We start from the raw sequence: 17,665 nt of genomic DNA, 5'->3' as shown, positions 1-17,665 counted from the left end.
TGATAGGACAAGGCGTAATGGGTTTAAACTTAAACAGGGGAAGTTCAGGCTAGATATAAGAAAGAAGTTCTTTACTGTAAGGGTGGTGAGGCACTGGAACAGGTTGCCCACAGAAGTGGTAAATGCTCCATCCCTGGCAGTGTTCAAGGCCAGGTTGGACATAGCCTTGGGCGACATGGTTTAGTGTGAGGCATCCCTGCCCATGGCAGGGGCTGTGAACTAGATGATCTTAAAGTCCTTTCCAACCCTAACTATTCTGTGATTCTATGATTAAAAGAGAGAAGAACGAGACCCACAATCTCCGAGCAGTAAGACTGGCTGCTACTTTTTGCAGGCAAAGATGAAGATTAAAAGGCAGAATGAAACTAGTCCATTTAATAATGTTAAGGCAAGGTGGCTGGTAGAGTCTATGAAGTCACCCAATAAATGCTATAAATACCTACAGAGGGAAACGGACTCCCTACTAGGCAACTGTAAAGCAAACCACAGGATATTTTTGAAGCTGCCATCCGAAAATACAAAGAAAAGTGTGACAAGCCTACTTAAAAGCCAAAAATGGACCAGATGAGCACTTCATCTCTGCTGTGATTTAGGGCTCCAGCGGCAGGTCCTCCCACTGAAGCGTCCCTGAAAAAAAAAAAAGAAATGCTTTGCCCAGACTCTTATGGAAGTTCAGAAATTCTTCTGTGGTCAGCAGCATCTTCATGCTTGGTTGAATGTCTCAATACTCAGTGGAACTTCTGGCAAGGCTGCAGATCAGATTCAGTGGTGTGTTTCTGACTGCTTTGTGCTCCCTAGCAATGCAAAGCAGCTGTAAAGCTCTTTTAGTCAGCTGCTCAGCCCGGAGTTACAGCTGCTTTGCATCACTAGGCTGGTACACAGCAGGCAGAGCATGTCCGTGTTCAGGGTTTGCATACAGCTTTCGAACAGGGCAGTTCACCTGGCATGCACGCACCAGGGAAAGCATGTGGCAGCCTCAGCGGGGTCTGGAGAAAGTATGTAGGTGAATGAGAGCTCCAATGGTGCAACCAAGTCATAGCCTAAATGCAGGCTTGGCCTTTAACAACTGTGGGGTTTGCACTGAATTCTGAAGTTTATCTTTTCTCCTATTACATCTGCTCATTCTGTATGCACCATATGGTGCGCTATTTGTATTTTACATCATAACATTCTTGTGTGTTTTCCTTTTTTTCCCCTGTGATTTCCAGCATTTTCATTCGATCCACCAAGAGCGCCTTACGCTGCTGCACGCCCTGCGCTGCGAGGGTGCCCGGTGCCCTTCTGGGGACTCCTCCAGTGCCCAAGAGGAGCTGGGAGAACCCCATCAGTGAAGGCCAGGACAGCCACCCCGTTTTCCGCTGCTATGAAGGGCCCCCGTTCGCCGGCTCTGCTGCCCCGGGGCCGTGCACGGCCCCCGGCCCTGGGCAGAGCCTCCCGCACCGGTGCTTCCGAGCCCTGGGCACTGCACCCTCTACCCGCCGCTTGCCAGCTCCGGTGCCCCAGCGCAGTGTCGGAGGGCAGCAGAGGGGCACTGGGAGGAGGGGTCGAGCCCCGGTCCCCGCTGCCGCCGGCGGGTCCCGCGGGATGCTGTGATACCGTCCCGGTGGGGCTCCTCTGCCCGTCTGCAGCGAAGAGGTTTTCATAGCCTCTTTGTTCTAATTTTTTTTTCCCTCTCCCTAAATCCATCCAACTTTTCTTTAAAAAGGAAAAAAAAACACAAACTTTTTTCTTCTTTACCCCCCCCCCCCCAAGAGCCACTCTGTGGAAAGACGGGGTGGTGGTGGAGGAGGGAGAAACCCCTCCCCTTCCCCTCCCCCGTGGCTCCTTCCTCGGAAAAGACACACTTGGGGGGTTTCCTCCCCTCCTCTCCGCTCCCCTCCCCTCCGCTCCCCGGAGCCGCAAGCCGCCGCCGCCGCGGCGCCCGCCCGCCCGCCCCGCTGCCGAGGAGGGCCCGGCGAGCAGCCGCGCCGCCACCCCCCCCCCCGGTAAGCCGCCCACCGGCCCCTTTGTGAGTTGAGGGGCCGGGGGGGGGATGCGGAGCGCAGCGGCGCCGGGCGGCGGGGAGCGAGGCCGCCTCGGTTTCGCTTCGGGGCGGGAGAGCGCCGGCGGGGGCAGGGCCGAGCAGCGCCGCTGTCGTCCCGGCACTGAGCGCTCGCTCGCACCGGCGGCCCCGGAGGTGCCGAGAGTAAGTTGTGCGGCGTTAACCGAAAACGGCCTTTTGGAGTGGGGGGTGTGGAGGTGTCGTCTGCCTGTCTGTCTCTGTTTGTCTCCAGTCCCCCCCTTGGCTTCTTAGAACGGCGGGAGCTGCTGTTTGGCACCGGGGGTGTTGGGGCTGTTGCTGGCAGGGGAAGAAGGAGCGTGCTGGGGTTTGGGGTGCCTTCCCCGGCGGTGGGAGAGTGTTAGGGGAGGATTCGTGGTGCTGGCAACTCACTGCCGGCCCTGAAGGGAGCCATGTGGCTTGCTGGGGTGGCTATGGGGTGTTGGGAGCAGCCTGGGAGGCTCCGACAGGCTTGGGGCTTGTCCTGCCGTCAGCGTGTTCTCCACAGCATCAGGGCAAGGGAGATGCTTGTTTTATAGTGAAACCTGCGAATTATGCAATGTCTCGGGTGGGTCTGTAGGGATGCAGCCGCACGGGTCCGGAGAGGGGAGAACCTGGTCTTTATGCCACTTTTCACTCTTCACGTAAACCACTGGCGGAGTGGTGTGCAGGGTGTTAAACTTAGCTGGAAAAGCGAGCTGTCTGCCAGAACCAAAGGCGTTACAGGGAAACGGGGTAACTGTGAACCCGGAGCATACGTGCCCGTTGGGGTTGCCCTTGAAAGGGAGAGGAACTTGCCATCCTCCAGACGCGGCACAGTCAGAACGCAGCCTCACACCTGCCTTTTCTCAGAATATCAGTGCTGGGTGCCCATGAAAAGCCTCGTCGGCAAAGGTTATCACTGAAACCTCCTTCTTGATGCAATCTGAGTCATGGTGCTCGCAGCCATGTAGGATCCGCTACTCACTTTTTCCCACAAACACACATGCTCTTACTGAGAATTTTGGAATAGTTACCACCTAAAACCTCAACTTGTGCTACTCTTATGATCTTCTCCCCTCTTTTTTTTTTAAATCTAGTTTATGTATTCCTTCCTGTTCAGTAGAAGCTTGGCAACAGGATCTGAATGAACCCTGGAGGTAACTGAAAGGAACTCAAGAATGTTAAATTCATGTCCCTGGCTTTTTACTTCCCTGCATGGGTGAAGGAGGGGGATGTGGCTTGACCATTGTTCTGTAAAGTTGAGGGTAAAGAGTATTGTTAGCAAGCTGCTATTTAGGACTGTGTGGTCCAGACAGTGCTGTTTGCTAGATCTAGTCCTTGCAGCTTTCAGAAAACTTAAATGAAAACCCCAGTCACATGTTGACCATGCTCAGCCCTGTAAAATGGGGTGGGATCAGAAATAACTAGTTTCCTGATGCTTCATTCTCTATTGACTGTGCCCTTAAGGGGCTATGCAGGCATATCTTCTTTCTCCAAACAATTGGGACTGCAGTTCAGATGCTGTGTGAACATCAAATAGCTCATTCAGTCACAGCACGGCTACGGTCATGTGCTTAAAAATTATGCACATGCACAGAAGTTTGTGGGACTGAGGCTCTACTATCACATAATGTTGGTCTTGATTGAATCAAATTACGATGAGATGTGGCCAGTTGCTGTAGATGAAGCCAAGCTTTGTTTCTGTGTTCATGAGTGATTGTGCTGGGTATGTGATTTAAAATGTAGTTGTTGAAGTAGGGATTCTTGTCCCCTCCAGAGTGGAAGACTCTTGGGCACAAACCCATGGGATTACTGGGATGCCAACCTCCTACAGAGGTTCCCATCTTTTCCTGAGCTAGACTGGGATCTTGGCCTGTGTTATTTCTGTGCTCCTTGTTAGGGTTCAGTATGTTACATGTCTTTCAATAACCTGGCTTGTCACTTACTTAAGTGTAGTGGGGTTGAGAGGCGGCACATTGGAAGGAACAAGTCAACTGTGTTGGGGTCCCAAAAAGCAGGCATAGAGGAGCACCAGGGAAAGGCTGAGCTTCAGCACATACTCCCAGGTGGGTGTCCCTGTCCCTGCCCTCCCTGCTCAGAGAAGACCAAATTCAGTTTCCAGTTGACAGCTTCAAACATGCAGCCAGTGCCTCTTACCCTCAATCCAGCTGGGATTTCTGTGAAGTTGGTGGTCTGTTTGCGCAAGGATAGAGCTGGAGTTGGGTGGTGTAAATTCTTAGTTGCTGCCACTAATGCTGTGGTTGCATTGCTGAGAAACAAAGGAGAAAATGTGCCTTTGGAGCTGTGTTTCTTCCTTTGCTCCTCTTTCTCTCCATCCCCGCTGGGGATGTTTCGCTCTTTCCTCTGAGTCTTTCCCTGTAGCTTCTCACCACCCTCATCTTCCCCTGCCACCCACAGGCTTCTCTCCCCTGGTTTCTCCTACCTTAGTTTGGTCAGCAATAAACAGATAGTGCTAATACTTAAATATGACATGATTTGGGTCAAGTTGACACTGTGGTTAGATTAATAAGGCTGTGGGGAGGTGGGATGTTCATGAGCCGTTATTCCAGGTCGCTGCAGACCTTGGCTAGTGGTGCTTCCCAAAAGCTCCCAGGCCAGGAGAGCTGCATCTCCTTTTGTAAATGAAAATGCGAATGGTACAAACAAAAGCTGAGTATGTCATACAGGGGTGATATCTTTATACAGAATAAAGGTGTTAAGTGTGTGTGTCATTAGGAGGCATCATACATCTTATATTTATTTAAAATAATGCAGCTAAATGCTGCATTAATTAGATCCTTGATTACATGTAAGTAGAGGCAGAAGGCAGGCGTGATATCAACTTACCCCCTTCTGTACTGTCAGTCTACACTACTGCCTGCTCTTCTCATTTGCATTTGTGCATATCCTGTAGCCTTCTGCCTCAGTGAAGTATTTATTATCCTGTCCTTTTGCTGAAATTGGTCTCAGACCCTTAAAAAAACCCTAAAAAGTGCAGTGGTGTTTGATGTAGCAGGATTTGGTGGCTTTGTGTTAGCGAGTGGTCAAAATGATTTGAGTAAAATTCATCCCATCCCCCTGCCCCGACCAAGTGCAAGATTGCAAGTTAAGATTTAGAAGCAAGAGGTACAGAAAGTCCTACTTTTTAAACTTCTGGGAATCTGCTTCTGTTTGATAGGTAATTAGTAGTATAAAAATGTTAATTCCATTTTAGTAAAATCACTAAATGCTGGTAAAATCGCTAAATGCTGTTGCCTTTGGAGACTATCGAGCTGCCCCCTTATTTTCGTCCTCTTCGGTGGAGAAATGAAAAGGCCTGTGTGCACTTCACAGGAAATGAGTGTCTGATACAGGCTTGCAGGCTGCACATTTCCAAGAACTGCTCTCAAGGTATTTTGATAATGCACATTCTCTCTGCCTTCTCCCTTCCTGCTCCTCATGTGCTTTCTGTGCTTCTGCTTGTTCACAAACACATGTGAAGCACAAGGGAAAGAATCAAATGGTGCCAATATTAAGTTTGCAGATAGGTTGCTTCAGCTTTACATTGGAGCTGTGGCTGGCAAAATTGGGTTAAGCTGGCAGCACTCAGTTGCCTTTGTTGCAGAGAGTTTTTGTCCTCCCCTTTACTCCCTGCAAATGCTGTAGACAAATTTTGACTTCAGATGGTGACTTGTGCAACAGGGGTTTATGCGTGTGTGTGATTCTGCAGTTCAGAAACAGTTTGGATGTACTTTCATACTTCCTCAGTAGCAAAGTTTATTTGGAAACTTAGGCTAAGGCTGTCAGGGAAGAAAATAAGTGTGACTATTAGCAGTTGGAAAATGTCGAAGATCTCCATTCCTGTTCCTGCCATCTGAACTGCATAGCTGGGCTTCTCCACAGCTTGCTGAAGGTGCCTTGCTAAAGCTGAGGAGGGTTCAGCATAGGTTTGCCTAAGTTGGCACGCTAGTGATGATGTGCAGATGCCCTTAGGAGTGGTTCGAACATGCTTTTTGACAGACCAGCAATATTGTTCTTCATCTATATTTGAGTTCTTGTTTTCTGGTGAGGTTTTTGAGGTGTGGAGGGAGGGAAGCTGGGGCTGGAGAAATATTCTTCAATCCACCCTGCTAGAAGTTATGTTTGTCCTCCGAGGCCCAGCTAAGTGACACAATGGACCAAGAGCCCCACTCAAGGGGAAGCTGAGGCAGAGGGAGTGTCTCTTTCTAACCTTCTTGCTACAGCCATTTCTGATTCTGAGCTGCTTTAGCAGTAATCAGCTGAAATCTCCCATGTGTGTAGGATGTGCACCAATATTCAAGTCAGCACATCCAAGTGAGAGGTGCCGTTCTTTTTAGTCATTAAAAAAATAAGGAAAAAACAGGCTGAGCTGCTTTAACTGTTGTAGCAGGTCCACAGTTGATTCCTCACAGTGACTTTATATACCCTTGTTTAGTTCTTCAGTTTTGCATGACTAAAGGATGTTTATGCCTTGTGCTGGGCTCCCCTTAGCCCGATGTAAAGTCTGAATGGTTAAGAGGTAGCTTTAAAAGGTGATGCTAAAAAACCCAGCCCTTTGCTGCAGGATTCCTCTGCCTAAGGTTGCTAAAGCATAGTGTGGTGGGTATTTTACAGAAACAAAGCAGAGAGAAAAATGAGACTCCTCAGATCAGCTCTCTCACTTTCCCCAGCAGCATCATTTTAAAGTCTATGTGATTGGAGTTTTTCCTTTTATGAGTTTTAAAATTAGTTACTTTTCAATCTCAGTCACCTTTGAACTTCCTCTCTTCTAGTTTTATGAAAGAGCATGAAAAGAACAGCTTGATTGTACTCTTTCTCTTGCATCGCCTTGCATCTTTCTGCTCTCTAAACTGAGCGTGAAGTTTCTCCTCTCTGAACACTTACATGTGACTTCTTATCACCCATCTTTAGGCCCATCCCCTTCGTTTTAGCTCTGTCTGTTTTTATTTAAGGTGACTGGAATGCAAGGTATTATCTCAGGTGGTGACATTACTGATACGTTCCCACCCATCCATTTTGCAACCTCGCACTCATATTTGCTTCTTGTGTTTTTCATAACTGCTTTTGCATTCGGAGCCAGAGCTTTCCTTAACGAACCCTCAGCACAGTTACTCGGCTCATTGGTCAGCTGGGCCACTTAATTTATTGCTCTTAAAAATATAGACCCCATTTATTTCCCTAAAGTCTGTATGCGCTTGCATTTGCCAGGACAGAGTCTTACCTGGCCTCTTGGTGCTTGCCAACCTGCTGAATTTTGAGCGACCTCTGACTTCTCTGGCTTGCAGGGCGAAGTGATTTTGCCACTCTTTGACCTGGGAAGGGCATGGAGGGGGCTTGTTGCTTTTCCAGCTGGCTGTCTAGATTTCAGTAGCACGAGGCTGGAAGCTGCCTGCTGGGGGGCAAGGTTAGACCTCCAGTGCTTGAGATGTTGTGGGCAATGGCAGCTTGAAGACAGGGGTAATGATTTCTGGAAAGGGACCTAGGTCAGCTTATGTGTTTGCATGGGCAGGGGGAGGAGAGCTGCTTGTGCCTGAGCTGGGCGAGGCTTTGGACTGCTTGTACCCACCAACAGGTAGAGCAGGCAGGAGGGATGCTCTGCAAAGCGGGCTGAGTCAATCCAGCGAAAAGCTGGAGCATTTGAGAGCGTGGCAGAGAGGTGATCAGATGTGCAAAGGCTGAAGTGCCTTGGTTTCCTCAGGACACCCCTTTTCCACCTCACATCAGCCTGGGGTGTGACTTCTGTTTATCTTCTGTCCATCTGCTTTACGAGTACCTGGCTGCTGCTGGCTCTCTACCTCGTGCACCATGTCTCACTTTTGACTTGCTTCTAGTATGGGGCCTTGGGGAAATGCAAGGCATGCTCCAGCAACTGTTGCTTCTCACATACCATCTTCCTGATGGGGAGCTCTGTCTAGGGATTACCTTTCTCCACAGTTAGGTAGCCATGTGCTGCTCCTGCCTTAGCAGTGCATGTCAAAAAATTTTCCTTACAGCACTTGCAGCCTTCTGGCAATTGGTAGCAGCAGCTGATTTGATTGAGAACACCTCTATTTGTATCTCAACAAATTTCCATCTCTCTTTGCATCTCAACCATTTCCAAATTTCCAAATTCCTTCAGAATTCCTGGGTGTAGTCCACTGTGTCCACCTGACTTTCTGCTCTAGTGTCACTTTTCCCCATCTCTTCTGATAGAAGACCCCCTTGCCCCACTTCAGGCTAAACAACGTTAAATAGTGAGGAATCTCCTCAGCATCCTGTGCAAGCAAAGAAAATTAATAAAAAAAGTTACGTGCTTGTTTGTGTAAGTTTTCTGTGGTGTCCTCATCCCCACTGCTGCTATCCCTGTCAACTAAATGATTCCCCCAGAGGTTTTCTAGTTTTGGTAAACTGAAAATGACATTTGGTTTCTGTTTGTTGTTTCATCTTGGCCACCTACTGTCCTAGTTTCATAGCAGCCATCCTCATGTAAATTTGCTCCCTACTGTCAGTAATTTATATTTCTTTATATCAGCTCCACCAGGGTTAGCTTTTCATCTTGAAGGATTACTGAGGTTGTTGAGAGATTTGGACAGGGACAGTGGTTTCGTAATGTGTGCGTTTGGTGCCTCTGATCCATGTCAGAGCCTTTACAAGCACTCATACCTACAGCTAATACCTGTGGTGTGACTTGGGTTGTCCCCTGAGCCTGTCCTCTGGGCCAGGCAGCATCTTGGCGCCATCATTTGTGGGAGCTCTGCATGCTCTGTCACTTTAAGATTTCCTAAATAACCTCTCATGACAACTTTTTTTCTTTTGACTTTTGACTCTCGGGACAAGTTTCTTTATTTTGTGTGTTGGAAATCCCCATTATAAAACTTAGTGTTGTGGTGCACTTTGTACTTTCTGATCCTCGCCCCTTCCTCTGAAGGCACGGTAACTGGCACTGCTTAACGGCCCCTCACACCTTCGGAAGCTGGTCCTCCTGAAGAGCGAAGGGAGGATCCCTCTCCCCTGTGCTTCTGTGCTCTGGCTCATGTTGGTTAAGTGCCTGAGACTCTTCTTTAAAATCCTAGTTCTGATCATGATACTGAACCGGTTTGAGCTGCAGACACTGCTCATTTCTTCAAGTTAGCTGCTGCTTTGAATTCCTTTCCTGCTAAATGCGATGGTTTTGGTAAGAGGTCACGGCCATTGCAGGGACCACTGCTGGCCTTTACTTCTGAAGATTTACTTGTTTCCTCAGACAGGGTACTGGGGCAACTGAAAAAAGTCAATTTAGGTGGGAGAGGCTGGAATGGAGGAAACATACCTGCGCTGCTGTACTGGGGGTAGGGGAAGCTGGTGAGACTGAGTAGCCATGACTGGTGGATGCAGAGCTTTGCTTCAATGGAGGGCGAGGATCCGGCCCTCTACCAGCATCACTACCGGCTTTCCACTGATGCCTCTCTTAGTGGGGAGATGGGACACAGCATTTCCAATAGGGAGCCATAAGGGACTGGTGTTGTCTTGGCTTCTTTCTTCTTCCTCTTCGTGCCTTCTCGCCATCTCCTTATTTCTGCACCCAAACTGGGGGGAGCCCCGGTGACCTTCCAGGAAGGCTGCTTCCCCAGCCATCGGGTGGCGGGGTGAAGGGAAGGCAAGGCAGCCCCACAGGAGCTGTGTTCTCCAGCTGAGCGCAGCGCTGAGGCTTCTTGTAGCTCTGCTGCGCTGACATTTGCAGGGATGGTTGCTTGCTATGAAACTGGAAAGGTCAGGAGCGATGCCACTAGGCTTCCCTCACTTACCAAAAATGCTGTTGGGTTGGCCAGAGGTAAGCAACAACAACTCTCTTTCCTTAAATCATGGCAGGGTAGGCTCAGCTGCAGCTTTGAAACTTAGCAGTAACCCCTACTGATCTCCTTTTTCTAACTTTTTATTTTTAACTCTTTTTTCCTCAGTTACAGGGGATGGGGGATGATTCAGTCTGCAATAGAATCTGTCTTTGCCTGAAGTCGGTAGCTTTGATAGTTTTACTTGCTGTGGAACATGCTATAGTTGCTTGTGGCTGCTGCACAGCAGCCTTCAAGTTCAGGGAAGCGATGCGGCTTCTGTTACTCTGAAAAGGCAGGATTACAGTTTCACACTGGGCTGTTCCTGTGAGGAATTGGCTGTTTCATTTAGAAGTAGTTGTTCTGAATGTGCATGGTATTTCCAGGGTGTGAGGAGGGGACCCTGAAAACAGGGTCTTTCTTCCAGCTTCTTCAGTTAGTCCAGCAAAAGCAATTATCTTTCCCTGTAAATTACCACCTTCCTTTTTTGTTTCTTCCACTTTGAAACGTGTTATGCAGAAACCAAACATGCTTGCAGGTTTCCCTGCCTTGAAGAATATTTGGTGCATATCACACTGTCTTGTGGGTTTTCTTGGGGTAAAAACCTTTTAGCCTGTATCAGCAAAGTGTCACGTTAACGCAGAAAACACATGTCATATTTTTCTATGATAAGAAGTATAAAGCCTAAATATCAGGAATTTATTTGTGGGTTTTGAAGTATGTTCTCCAACCCCAAAACATTGGGAGGGCTTTGATAAGACCCAGTCCTCTTGCAAGGTGTCCAGCAGCTGGTTCCCTGCATGCAGAATCCTCATGCTCGACGTCTCTACTTGTGCGGAAGCAGGAACTGTCACAGTGCGTGTGCTGCCTCAGCTTGTATTATCTTATTAAATGTTGCATCCTTGAATGCTGGTTTTATAGGGAAACAAACACAGTTTTGGTTTGGGATATGTATGTGTGGTGTGGGGTTTTTTTTCTTTTTTTCTACATATTCCCTCATGTATCACCCATAATGGCAGCCTCACATCAAACTCTATTTTTAGCCATGGCATAAGAGATAGAGGGAACTGCAATGTCTCCTAGCCAGCTTTGTGCTGGAGAAATCTGCTGTTATTAACATTGGTCCTCTTAGCTGAGCTGTGCCACATTCCTTGCCTAACCACAGCTCCCTCTATGCTCTTTGGCACACGGCTGTCTGTGTGTCTCCTGCCTTTCCCTTCCCACTCCACAAAACCCTTTCTGGATCTGCCCTGATCACTTGCAACAAGGGGCATTGGTGTGGTCACGCACCGTGGTGGTGACAGCGTGGTTTAAACCAGTGCCAGCATGTGGCAGATGGTGGCCGTGGGAACCAGGCTGGCCCACCATTAAAACACGGTGCTGCGTGCTTGGCTCTTACCATGGAGGTTTCTTCCAGCTGTTTGCTCGAGCTTTCCTTTGAAACATCCTCTCCAGCCACAAATAAGTAGGCAGTGCATTTCTGTGGGATGCAGACGTGCAAGCAAAAGACGTCTGCTTGGGCTCTGCTGCTTGGAATGGAGACGCTGCTGCAAGGGCTTGCAGGGTATCTCAGGGAGAGCTTTTCCAGATTATCCCAGCCTCCATCTTACTGCTCTGAGAACTGTGGGATTGATAAGTGGGACATGTTGAAGCTGAATGCAGTGGGTAGTGAATGGGATAGACTCACAGTTCTGCTACCTGCAAGTCGACATGGCTTCTGGGGTGCGTGCCTGGTCTGGTCTCTGCTGAGGGGATGCAGAGAAGTGACGTTAAGTAAGGGAGCATAGGGATAAGTGAAGCCTTACAGGGAGTGCCTCTGAAAGGCATGCGGAAGGCTGGGTTTGCTTTTTCAGCTTGCTGATGGGTCCGCTGACAGATGCACAATTGCACACATGGTGGTCTAGTGCTCCACCAGGTCAATGGGTTTAGTTTTCCTTCCATGAGGTGAGAAAGGAAAGCCTTGAGAGTTGGGGAAGCAGGGCAGAAGGGTGCAGACCGGAATGGACTGGGTTGCGTTCAGATAACTCAGCAGTGAATGGCCACCTACATGGTTTCAGGTAAGATACTCTGAATGTTTTAAGTTGCAATGAGCACAAGTTTGAGTTTGCTATTCCAAGTCCTTAAACTTATTCCTATTGCTGTCATCTCTTAACATATGGGTTTTATGGTTTCCATTTCCAGAAGATGATGGCCACTTTATGGTCTTTGCATTTGTCCTTAGGCCATCTGTGAGTTGTGGGGACCTAATCAACTCACAGCTTTGTAAGGAGCAATAATAATAACAACAACAACAATAATCTGTTGTCTCTGTTGTTAACTGAAGTGCTGTATACATCCTTCTACAATAGTACAGATCAAACAGGTTGAGACAGACAACCTGTCCCCAGATTTGTTGTATTTTAGATCCACATTTGGGCAAACTAATGGGTTTTGTCACCTGTTTGATGGATGTCTCTTTCTTTTCAAAGGATGGATGTGCTCTTAAGTAAAGCTTTGCAAAAACTGGGAAGTGCTGCATCGGAGCTCTTGAATTTGGACCACTTCCAAGCCTGACATCCAGAAACTCATCCCTATGGGTGGTAAATATCAAGAGGTAAGCTTTTTCAAGTATCCTGGAGGAAGAGTGCAAGAACACATGATAGTTGAGTACTTGAAGCTGTGGTTGAGCATGCCAGATTTGTCAAGCTGTGGCTGATACCAGAGCCTGTGTGCAGTCCCCTCCTTTACTAGAATTGTCTCCTTATATGAAATACACTGCGTTGCCTGAGTAGTGAGCGAGGAGGAAAGCAGAATGCCCTGTGTCAAGAGCACTTATTTTGAAAAGCTCTTCAACTTGCAGTAAATCAGGAGGTCTGGGGAAACTTATCCAGCCTTTTAATTAGCAGGATGCCAGCTTTTTAGGGTATGTTGCTTTGGCTGCAAGTGCTGTTTTGTCTCGCAGTAGGGAGGTAGTAACATGTTTGAGTGTTGGGGTTTTTTGGGCTTTTTCGTATGTGGGTGGGTGGGGGGAGCAAATCATGGTGTGGCAAATGAGAAGCAGAACTAATTAGATATAACTAATTATACATATGTATTCCATTACAACCCTGGGTTGGCTTGTTCCTAATTCTGAGAGTCTGTCTATCCTCCTTGACATGGGAGGCCATGTACACATAGGACCTGTTGACTCATTAAAAGTGAACCTTAAAGGTAATATCAAGAAGCACTTCCAGGGCTAGTATTAATAATTAACTAATACGGTGCTGCACGCCAGGCAGTCGTCTGTTGGAAATGGGTCACTGAAGCTAAACAAATTCATGCTTTCTGAGGCTCTGACCCATATGTAGATTTCAAACTGAGTGAACAAATTGTGAGGGTGCTATTTCTGCATTTACTTTGAATTCATAATGATGGCAGTCTCAGTTCTTAGTCAGTCAGACTTCTAGTAGCAGTGGATTTTTCTTAAAAGACTTGGGTGAATGACTCAAGGTTGAAAACTGGGACAAACAAGCAGCTTTAAACATATTACCTATGTATTGTTATTTTTAAAAGTAGCCTGGAAATGAAAGACAGTTGCCTGCTTCTGTTTTCCTGCTCAAATTCATTTTCCAATCTAGGCCCGTGATATTGGCAAAATTTCGGTTTGGACCCAAGAGAAGTCCAGGAAGAGCAGCTGCTGGTGGGAGCAGGGCTCCTTCTCGCTCCCCTCGAGGCTATAGCTGCAGCCCTGGAGGCATCTTTCAGGAGTATGACCTTCTTTTTCCACAGCAGCTAATGTCAGAGGGCTCTATACCTTCCTTGCCCAATAGAGAGGAGACAGAAAGGGGCAGAGATGCTGCAACTTCTTGTGACATCTACAGTGCCGAGTTTTCAGTGGTAATAGATGGCCCTAGTCGCTGCATGTGGTGACTGTGTTTAGTCGTGTTCTGCTCACTAAATCAGCTTCCCCTAAGATTTATTCTGACTTGCTGAACCATCCGAGCAGCTTTCAACTGCTGCATTTTTTTTATCTTTTTAATGGAAAAGAAAACCCCAGCTTGATTAACTCCTTCCTACCCCTCCCACCTTTCTCTAAGTGTGGAATTTCCCTCCTGCTGTGACACATAGCTAAAGGGCAGGATCTAAAAGGCAGGATTGTCAGCATTCAGAGCAGTACCAGGGACTTCAAATCACGAGGCTAGAAACTGGAGAAGCTTCCCAGGCTGCTCTTAGAAAGAGTGTTTATGGCTTTAGGTGTGGAGACCTGCCTGACAACTGCATTATTGGTATTACTGTTAAGTTTTGAGAGAGATGTTGGGGGGAGGCGGGGGCAGATGTCTCCTTTCCAAAACTACTGTGCGTGTGTGAGGGAAAGACATCTGGCCCTGCTGCTCCATGTCCTCTCCCCAGGTGTAGAGTGGGGTCTATGTGGCCATCCAGTTGGTACGAGCACCAAAAGGAGCATGAGGCTTTTGAATAGCTGGCAAAGGGGGCAAGATAAGGGGAAACCTCACAAGGAGCTAAGCCTGACCTGAAGCTCTCCCTCCAGAGCAAGCCCTCCACAGGCCCCTGCCTGCCCGGCATGAGCCCCAATGTTCCTGCGAGTCTGTGGTGGGAGGACTGCCCACAGAGATGGAGGAGCATGTGTCTTCCTCCACTGCAGGCTGCATGTCAGCAGTCTGTTCTGCTCTGAGCATGGCTGCGCTGTCAGTGAGTGTGACTGGGTTAATGGAGTATGTCAAGGGACCAAGGGCAGGCCATGGCAGTGAGCTACTGACTTGTCAGGCCTGGGGAAGTGGTATGTAACAGCTCAGCTTCTCACACAGAATGAGCCTCTCTGGCTTGGGGCTGCTGTTTTTATGTTTATGCATATATATACACACACATGTGGAATATGTATTTTTTTATATAATTGAAATGACTTGGCTGATGGCAACGCTGAGTTCAGGAATTTGCATTTCTGAAAACAGACATCCTGGTGATGACACAAGCTGCAGGAGATGAGCAGGGTCATGACAGTAAGGCAGGGCCCTTTGAATGCAGCACACAAGCAGAGGAGGAGGGCAACACTGTCTGCTGGCAGGGGGAGATATCCTTCCACCAGAAACAGCAGTTAAGGGGCTGGAAGGGCCTGAGCAGAACTCTTCCTTGGACATCAGCAGTGTCTGGTACCAGCATTAAGTGGACAGTCCAAGCCCTGAAGTTGATGGTGTAACATTTCTCGAAAAGGTCTTGATCTGAGACCTTTGCTTTCTCCTGACACAGTAAAACAGGAATGTCATGGGATGAGGGAGTGGTTCATAAGGTTTGGTGGGAAAGGGTCATTCCCATCTTCTTTCTAAGTCTTGTTTTCTCTCCTTTTGTCAGAGAAAGGGTTGGAGAGGTGTGAGGAAACCTTTCCACCCTTCACTGAATCACAACGTAAGCGAGACTTTCTTGCTTTGGGAAATGGTTCCCTTCTGATTTGGGATGCCATTTTCCTTTGCCAGTTTCAAGGCCACTCTAAAAATCCCCTTAGCATCCAACAGAGGGAAGTGTCAAAATAACCAACCAGTGCTTGGTTCATACCAGCCTGCTGTAGGGTGTACTAGGGAGCCCTAGCTGTGAATCTCTGAGACCCAATGGATGCAGAGCTCTGTAAGGTGCCACCTTGTGCTGGTGAGGACCCTGCTGGAGCCCTTCAGTACTTAAAATGGGTCTATAAGAAAGATGGGGAGAGACTTTTTAGCAGGGCCTGTTGTGACAGGACGAGGGGTAATGGTTTTAAATAGATCTTTTACAATGAGGGTGGTAAAATACAGGCACAGGTTGCCCATAGTGGTGGTGGATGCGCCATCCCTGGAGACATTCAAGGCCAGGGTTGATGTGGTTCTGAGCAATCTGATGTGGAAGAAGATGTCCCTGCTCATTGCAAGGGGGTTGGACTAGATGACCGTTGAAGGTCCCTTCCAACCCATACTATTCTATGATTCTGTTCTATCATTTTTCCTGCATGTATATGCCTGGTTATCCCTACAACTGGGGGTTAGTAACATACAGTAACTCCCTGGTACCCTCTTTGGTACTCTTGCTGGTCTTTCTTCCTTGTGAAGTGTCTTCACTTGCCGAGTTAGAAGAAGGTATTTGGTTTGCCTCACTCTTCTTCTGTCCCACAGGCTGCATGCAAAGGAGAAAGCATGGTAAAGGCAGCATCTTTCCAGAATCCATGGGCAATTTGAGAGATGATCAGAGGGAGGCCAGATGATCTGCACAACACGCACACCACTGTTTCTCATCCGCAAAGGCAGCATCGGAGCATTCTTCCCAGCCCCGTGCCGCCCAGCTTGCCCGATCGGTTCCGGATGTTTCGCAGCTGCGAGTGGGAAATCCTGGAGCGATCCCTCAGTATCCTCCAGGCCAGCGACTTCTACTGGGGCCCCTTGTCTGTGGGGGAAGCTCACGCCAAGCTCCAGCGGGAGCCCGTTGGCACCTACTTGGTGCGGGACAGCTCACAGGGGAACTGCTTGTTCAGCCTGAGCGTGCGGATGCCGACAGGGCCCGTCAGCCTCCGAATCTCTTTCCAGGAGGGCTATTTCCGCCTGAAGAACTGGTTTTCAGACTGCGTGGTCCGGCTGCTGGAGCTGGTGGTGGCAGGGACCCGGAACAACCCCTTGCACTTTGATGAGATGGGGGGAACCCCCCTGGTCTTCTCTGAGCCCCTGTGCCGGAGCCGCCGGGCAGTGCCTACACTGCGAGAACTGTGCTGCCGGAGCCTGCCTGCTGGTGCTGCAACAGGGGATGGAGCAGGGCTGGGGGGCTCCTCAGGGATGTGCCTGAGGGAGGAGGTGGTCTCACCACCGGGCAGAAGTGGGAGGTCAGACAGGAGCATCGTCCCCAGCCCCTCTCTGCCCTGGGCTGGGAGATGATGCCATGCACGTGAGAGACAAAGGGAGATGCCTGTTAGGTGGCTGTGCTGGATGGGGCACATGCCACACTGGTGGGGCTGGACTGGCTGCTGGAAGAGGAAGGGGAGAGCAGGGCTTGAACCCTCTGGCTGTGACAGCGTGTGTGTGGCCTTCCCCAGAGATGCCTGGGGTAAAGCCAAACCCAAAGAGCAGAGATTTCCCCCTTCCGCCCCCTCCAAGTTGTGCTATTTGCTCCGTTTATAACTTATAAGCTTGAGAAGGTGAGTTGCTTGTCCTCCCAGGTCAGCCCTGCATTTTCTTCTGTCCCAAAATGCCTAAGCTCGTTTCTGCTACAGATCTGTCCTCATGAAGTGGTGTGGCTGAGTCCAGTGCGACAGCAGTGCAGCTTGGGCATTGGCAGACGCATGTGGCCGTGGAGGAGCGAGACCATATTTTGCTCCTTGCAGCATGAATGTGGTGCCTGCCACTTCAGAGGCCAATGTTTGCACTAGAGGGAAACCATTGCAGCCATGTACACTATGTGCAGCTTTGCTGGCTTTTGCATTGCTTTATTTGAACAGATTTTTGGGAGTGCAGATGAGTTACCTTATACTAAGGGCATGGTATTTCTGCAGAGGTAATCCTGGTTTGAAGAGTCAGGTCTGCCCTGGGAGGATGTGAAGAGATGGGATCCAGCACCCTTTCTTATGCTCATCTGGTAGTATGCTGCTGCCACCTAGAGAGCATAAAAAGACATTTTGGGTTTGCCTTCAAAAAGGCAAAAGAATTTTTTATATAAGACTTTTAAAAATTTTAATAAACATGTTTTTATACTTATTTTTAAAAGTCAGTGAATACATGGTGATATTTGCATTCCCTTGCAGCGTTGGAAACTCAGTTTAGTGCCAAGACATGGCAATCAAACTGAAACCAAACAAGTGAATTTCTTATAAAGACCAAAAGCAGAGTACAAATGCATGGTCCTAGTTGGGAACAATACGCTTAATTCTAAACAG

The 17,665-nt window shown here is 48.5% G+C and overlaps 1 protein-coding gene across 2 annotated transcripts; it reads left to right on the top strand.

Moving 5' to 3' along the window:
* The first annotated feature begins 2,108 nt into the window (after positions 1 to 2,108).
* LOC115605196 (suppressor of cytokine signaling 1-like) lies at positions 2,109 to 17,406 on the top strand. Of its 2 annotated transcripts, XM_030479276.1 has the most exons (3): positions 2,109 to 2,185; positions 12,276 to 12,400; positions 15,921 to 17,406. In XM_030479276.1, the coding sequence occupies exon 3, from the start codon at positions 15,987 to 15,989 to the stop codon at positions 16,668 to 16,670; it is 684 nt and encodes a 227-aa protein (XP_030335136.1). In that variant the 5' UTR covers positions 2,109 to 2,185; positions 12,276 to 12,400; positions 15,921 to 15,986; the 3' UTR covers positions 16,671 to 17,406. The 2 variants fall into 2 exon arrangements, with proteins under 2 accessions (XP_030335136.1, XP_030335137.1); XM_030479277.1 differs by lacking the exons at positions 2,109 to 2,185; positions 12,276 to 12,400 and adding an exon at positions 12,684 to 12,709.
* Positions 17,407 to 17,665: the final 259 nt, after the last annotated feature.

The sequence above is a fragment of the Strigops habroptila genome, chromosome 3, assembly GCF_004027225.2.
Source record: "Strigops habroptila isolate Jane chromosome 3, bStrHab1.2.pri, whole genome shotgun sequence".
Classification (NCBI taxonomy): domain Eukaryota; kingdom Metazoa; phylum Chordata; class Aves; order Psittaciformes; family Psittacidae; genus Strigops; species Strigops habroptila.
This window is presented reverse-complemented; position numbering and strand designations above follow the sequence as displayed.